This window comes from Rhipicephalus sanguineus, chromosome 5 (genome assembly GCF_013339695.2).
Source record: "Rhipicephalus sanguineus isolate Rsan-2018 chromosome 5, BIME_Rsan_1.4, whole genome shotgun sequence".
Taxonomy (NCBI): Eukaryota; Metazoa; Arthropoda; class Arachnida; order Ixodida; family Ixodidae; genus Rhipicephalus; species Rhipicephalus sanguineus.
Window position 1 is genome coordinate 96,948,508 of NC_051180.1, and position 7,002 is coordinate 96,955,509.

At 46.6% G+C, this 7,002-nt stretch overlaps 1 protein-coding gene across 1 annotated transcript in view; it reads right to left on the reverse strand.

The window, feature by feature from the left end:
- LOC119394866 (phosphatidylinositol 4-phosphate 5-kinase type-1 gamma-like) overlaps nt 1–3,426 on the reverse strand; it is a 34,316-nt gene extending 30,890 nt beyond the window's left edge. Inside the window, exon 1 of the mRNA XM_049416001.1 lies at nt 3,355–3,426. Within this exon, the coding sequence (XP_049271958.1) occupies nt 3,355–3,426 (72 nt within the window). The remainder of the gene's footprint in view (nt 1–3,354) is intronic.
- Between the last annotated feature and the right edge of the window lie 3,576 nt (nt 3,427–7,002).

Sequence of the window (7,002 nt, forward strand, 5' to 3'; positions counted from 1 at the left end):
AACGGTGTCAGCGTTCACGACGTAGAGGAGCAACAAGGCATCGCGTACACGTCACATTGTCGCGCTGAAATTTGCCACCTACATGTAGTAAACTCGACCGAGTCAAGAGGAGAGGACGCCAATGCGTGTCCCCATGTAAACGTGAGAGATGTCATGCAAAAATAAAAAAAAGAAGGGGAAGATGAGCAGAACAAGTGGTGCTCCGATCATTTCTACTTTCACACTAAACCATTTTTTGCGTGCTCATTAATTTCTGCGACCATCATACAAAAGACTCAAAAGGTCCACGGACATCGTAAAAATTATCCACGAGTCCCACATCTAAATGAAATAGATCGTTGAACAAACAAGCGATCTACCTTGCCACTTGACACGGTAGTTCGCGAGCGTTCCATCACCCAATACATCATGCTGTCATAAGACACTTTCAATCGCGATCATGCACGATAGGGATTGATGCCCTTTAGTGGCTTGCTCAAGTAAACTAGATCCCAGTCAGTTGCATGCAGTGATTGTGTGACCGGGGCATAAGCATTCTCGTGCGGTCCTGCACGTCGCCCTGCCTTCATGAAAGCGAGCAAAGTGAGTGCAACTCGCCTCAGAATACTCGTTACGTGGCCCAAGTGGATGACTGTGGCCCAAGAGGACGACGTCGCGCAGGTCCCTGCTAAGGCGCATCGGCGATACGTACGAAACTTGCCACGTTCCAGACCGGCGCATGGGCTTATGGGAAAAGAAGAGCGCGAGGCACGATCGAGCTTTCTTTTTGTTTTTCCCTGCACATGACACATACCCACTCGGGGGTCGTTGGTTGGTTGTTCCTCGTATGCTTGGCGCCTTATTGTTTAGGAAATTAATTAGCTTGATGAAAGTATAGGGGCTTGGTCAAGAATTCTGGGTGCTGCTGCTTCTTGACTTCAGTACGATGGCTCATACCCAGTATACAGGGGATAACGCTGTTGGATGCTTTTGGTGCACGAGGCACGACGTGGAGTGTTGATCGATCACTGTCAGCTCCGACGATTTAATTGCCAACGGCGCTATGTTGCAAACCAACCGCACAATATAATAATTAAGTCGAATAATTGATGTTTCACAGACTCCTGCGTTATATATACCTATAAATTAAAAAAATGACTATAAAGCGCTTAACAATGATATTATTTTGCTGAAATTGTGAAGCTTGTTCGTAGAAGTGCGCAAGCCTGACAAGCCCCGAGCTTTCTTTTTTTCTTTTCTTTTTTTTTTAGTAAAGAACTCGAGCGGTCGGGCAAGCCGAGCTTATTCGTCTTCTTGGACGCACTCGACTGGAGAATGACGTGTTTCGGAGAGAGTGCCTTGAGTAAGCAACAAAAGCACCAGTTCCACGGCATAATCCAGTTACACGCAGTGAAAACCGTCGAACAACGAAGCTGTTGCTCCCTTTCACACGGACCTTCGCATTCTGCTTTTATTACAGCGGAGCTATACATAGCTTTTACGTGACGTCACAGACAGGTTCTCTGCGCTGGTTCACAAACATGGCCGCCACCGTGACTTTTTTTATCTCATTAGAGTGTCATTTCAGCGGAGGACAGCAGTCGTTCCCTCCCCGCACGTTCTTTTGTGCTCTCCGCGGTTTCTTGTGCTCTCCCCGGTTCCGCCAGCTGCGCCAAGGCGGCACACAAAGGATTGGAGGGGGCACCGGAACTAATCTGATGTCACCGTTTCTTGCTCCACGCGTTCGAGCAAGAGTTCACCCTGCGTCTCAGCCAGTTGGTTCGCAAAGATGGCGGCCACGGTGACGTCGGTGCAAGCTATGTATTCTAGCTAGGTTTTCCATTCCGTCGTGCGCGGCTTCGCCGAGCTGGAGGAGAGCGGGGCGAGGCGGAGAGGCAGGTTAGGGCAACACCCAACACACTGGTGGTGTGACGTCATTGCTTTCCTGTCAGCAGGTGTGACGTCAGCATTCATGGAAGAGGCCTGTACTGCAAGCGCAACATTGATGGAGGAGAGATGATAATTGAGTATGCCGGAGAAGTGATCCGAGCAGCCCTCACGGACAAGAGGGAGAAGTACTATGAGAGCAAAGTGAGTAGCCTTTTCTTTTTTCGAGATTACTACGAAAGGGGCCAGTTTGTGGCTCTCTCTGCTTGCTTATAGGCCTAAGCACTTTGCTGACAGAATGGCAAGAATGGGAACGAATGAAAGAAAGGAATCTTGAGGCCTTGTTTCTTTGTTTGATACAACCTTAATAAAAACGAACAGATAATGAAGCCCAGGAAGGTATAGGGGACGTTATTTGTACTCTTCTAAGCGTGTTTTAGTAATTGTGATATAGATGTGAAGAAAGTAAAGTGGGACGAAAGACAACTTGCCGCCGGCAGGGACCGAACCTGCAACATTTAGATTGTGTGCCCGATGCTCAACATATGCTCAACGTATGCTCAAAAGATATGCTCAACGTGTTACTCAAAACATGTGGCAGAAAGCCGACCTGACAACACATTTCTAATTTGACTAGCTATGGAACAGCTCTTGTTACAATGACAGCATCAGTTTTATTGATGTAAATTCTCGTACTTTAAATATATCAAGCTCTTATCACAATGACAGCTTTCAGTTTTATTGATGTAAATTCTCGTACTTTAAATATATCAATTGACTAAGTTAGTTAGCAAGCCGCAAGGACTGTGAAAAGCTCTTCGAAATGCCGGAATGTGCAAGTTTCGACGTCATAATACAACTTTCAATTGAAACATGCATATTGATCGATAAGTACAGCCTTACTAGTAAGATATGACTGTGAACTCATAGTGACTGTGAATTAACAATCTATGACTTTGCATGCAAGACTGACAGTAGCCAATTATTGCTTGCAGGGGATTGGTTGTTACATGTTCCGCATTGACGACCATGAGGTTGTTGATGCCACTATGCATGGCAATGCTGCCAGGTTCATCAACCACTCCTGTGAGGTGAGTTTCAATAAAATATTGTTGCCATCAGTGTCTCACGTTCAGCAGCTGAAGCTTCAGTGCCATGATGCAAATGTCTTGCTTGCCAATTGCTTCAGTGGCCGAGAGGGACTCGCTTTTCTGGTTTTCACGCTGCTGTAGTGTTTTTATAACACTATGCCTTATACCAACATTTATTAAAAACTTGCATTATTAGAAACTTCCCGTTCCAATTATGTCAAGATATACCTGACATAAGAGTTCTCCAGCGTTTACGTCGTTTCGACCAGGTGATTTCTTCTGTCACGGTGAAGCCCCATATGATTAGCAGCACCAACACATTTTTTATGTAACACTAGATGATGGCGTGTGTACATCCCATGCTATCATCACGGTTATGCTTCGACTGTGGGTGCACCCTATCACTACTAATTTGGCCACTATCATCAGCAAATACAATGTTTGGATCTTCTAATTTTGCATTGCACATTGATTGATTTTTTTTCCGGGTGCCTCTCTCCTGCAGCCCAACTGTTACTCAAAGGTGATTACTGTGGACAACAAGAAACACATTGTGATATTCGCACTGAGAAGGTGAGTCATGGAAACAGTATGGTACACACTAGTGCACTGTGTGCAAATACACTTCTGCATGCAAGCTCAAACTATGTGGGTATCATCTCAAACCATGCGGGTATTTTGTCATGCTGTCGCTCTGTCTACTGCATTCCATTTCGTACTTTCATCAGGCAAAACTGCTCAAGCTATGCAAGTTACGTGCAGTCATAGAATTTTCACCACACATGTTTACAAAGCTTATTATGGAATACAGTCGAACCCGACTATATCGAACCCGTTTACATCGAATTCTGAACACGGTATAGGTACACTGAGAATACATAGAGAAAATTACGGTTACATCGAACAAGAATAGCAGCGACTCCTGATATATCGAACATCAAGCGGGGCAAAAGTGCCTCCGGAAGTTGGCTTTCCCTCGTAGCGGCGAGGAAACTGGCGCTTTTCCCCACTGCTTACTCCAAAAGTGGTTTAACCCGGAAACGCATGACCCGCTCTCCCTACCGTGACCGCGCCGCGTCAGTCGAGCCGCCGTCACCCCCTGCAAAAAATGATCCTGACCCGCCTGCAGCGCTTGCTGAGACGGCCAATCAAGGCCTCTTGTACTCTCGTCGTGCGAGCACGCGGGTCGTGCGAGTTATCTCCTTGCATTTCTCGTTCATTGTGCTTCACACCATGCACCTGTGCCGTGATGGCTAGCGTGAAGCGGCAGAATTTGCCTTTCGCCGTGAAGCTCGAAATTATAAAGAGTCGAACGTGGTGAGAATTTGGACGTCGTGGCAGCGTGCAAGATTCCGAGGAGCACTCTCAGCACGATCTTGAAGAATAAGGCGGAGATTAGGGATAAAGCGGACAAAAGACCCGGTGCCCGTGGCGCCCGACGCGTACGCACGGCCGTGTATGAAGACGTCGAGGCAGCCATGTACATGTGGTTTGTCGACGTTCGGTTGTGCAACCTCCCCGTGTCCGGCACCATGATCGAACGAAAAGCAAAGGACATGTCTTTTCCCCTTGGCAGGAAGGATTTTCAAGGTGGCTCCAGTTGGCTACAGCGGTTCAAAGAAAGGCATGAGAAACGACGATCCTTTGCCCACATCCTCAGAGGTGATTGGTGCTCTCGCACTAGTCCAGCGCTTCTGTGCGAATGTGGAAGGTTGCGGCCTCGCCTGCTCCGGCTCTTTAGACCATGTTGAGAAATGCGTGCTGTCGCAGGCAGCGAAGTTGCTCAAACAGAAAAAAATGGAAGACTATTTCAAGCGCAACTAAGCTAGCTTTGTCAATAAAGTGCTTTTATGAATGATGTGTGAATTTATGACGTCCAATTCTTTAGCAGGCTTATATCAAATTATGCCCTATATCGAACTGACAGGCGTTTTTCTGCGAGTTCGATATATCCGGGTTTGACTGTAATTACTTCGCATGCTGAAACTATAAATTGGGACATAGGGTCACGTCGTATAGCATGTTTCGCACCTTTGTGCTTCCAATATGCAACATACCATGTTTGGTCACTGGTGACTAGCAACTAGCTGAGCCTGGTGGCATAAATGTTCCAGCAAGTCATTGCAGGGAAGTTGACTGTCAGTTCACAGACCTTATTGACAAACGAACATAAGATCAGACACGTGGGCTAGACCGGCAGCCACAGTAGCGAAGATCAGTGTGAATTCCCCTTCGTGTGTCAAAAGTCTGGAGGCGATGACTTGGCCTTGTTAGAACCGAAGTCTGCAAGCTAATGTGCCGATCCCACATGAAAATGCCAGTCGCGTGGTTGCGATTGGTGTTAGCATTCCTGCCATTGCTACAATTCTGAATAAAAAAATATGCACAGCTTGTACTAGTGGCGCAAGCCTGGAACCAACGGTGGAGCTAGTGTTCGACCTAGCTTCTTCCAAGTTTTTGCTAGTAATGCCAAGCTTTTGCTAGAAGTGCTAAGTTTTGCTTTGCTAAGTATGGCTAGGCTTGACTATTCTCCGGCTTTGGTCGGTTCCTCACACTACGCACATGTTACAAGGTTTTAGCGGGAACATGTGATGTGACTAGCTGTTACGTGGTTATGGCGGGCAAATGTTGCGTGACTTTTTGTTACATGATGTTACGTGGTTTTAGTCACGTGACTAGTTGCGCGATGTTAGTCACGTGCTGCTACATGATTTTTAGACAGGTGAGCAGTTACGTAGTTATTAGCGGGGAAATGTTACGTGATTTTAGTCACATGACTGACTAGCTGTTACGTGGTTTTTGGCGGGAACATGTCACGTGACTAGCTGTTACATGGTTTTGGCAGCAACGTGTCACGTGACTAGCTGTTACGTGATTTTTAGTGACGTGACTAGTTTTTAAGTGGATTATGGTGGAACATGTCACATGACTAGCTGTTATGTGATTTTAGTCGCTTGACTAGATGCTGCGTTACTTTTAGTCACAGCGGAGAATGCGATAAATTATTGCAATCTCCGCCGTACTAATCAGCGCACGTGGTGTGGTAGCGAAGCAGAAAATGAAGATTGGGACGAAGCGAGCATGTGGCGAATGACATTTTCTGTTCGCACTACCCGGCGCAATACAAAGCTTAAACAGCTCCGCTGTTGAAAACCTACTATGCAAATCTGTACGAACGTGTTACCGTGGGAACTTCTAACAGATTTCATTTCTCCAATCCCTGTTCCCTCCCTTCTAGCATTCTCAAAGGAGAGGAGCTGACGTACGACTATAAGTTCCCCATTGAAGACGTCAAGATTCCGTGCTCGTGCGGCTCCCGGAGGTGCCGCAAGTTTTTGAACTGAGTGGGGCGCATGCGCACTGCTGCGACGACGACCGAACTCTTGCTGCCTCCACGGTGGCCCCCTACTGTCCCCAGGCATCGAGCTTACACTAGTTGTGGGACGTTTGTACATACGCTTTTATCTCCAGTCCTTGCGTTTCTGTCTGTAGCTCCGCCCTCACCACTGCTGTCATGTCCGCATCCATCTCTCTGTTGCATTATTATAATTATTATTCCTATCATTATTATTATTATTATCGCCATCAATCCTCACTCTTGTGTTCCCCCTTTTGAAAGTGCTTCATCACCACAAACGCGGAATCCACCTCCCCTTCCCTCCACGTATAGGATGTGTGTGCCATGGTTGCATGCCTTTTATATTTTTTCCTTGATAAGTGCGTGCGAACAACGCGTTTTATCTTAGAGTTAGCGAGTGCTAAAGTGGATGTATGGGCACCTGTCTTTGTTGTCGAGCCAGCCTGCTCTTTTGGTACCTTGTGTAAAAAGAAAAAGAAATACAAATGAACGAGCAAGTAAAGAACACAAATTATTGTAGCAAAGATAACGGAGTGAACTACAGATAACATGTTAGCGGGGACCGTCGTGCCCGAGAGATATTTTTCTGGTCGGCGGTGGTGCGCGCGCGCACCGGCGCCTTGTTTCTTCGATTCGACGAGAGAAAAAAAAATGGTGAGATCAAGAGTGATGTGTTACACGATACCT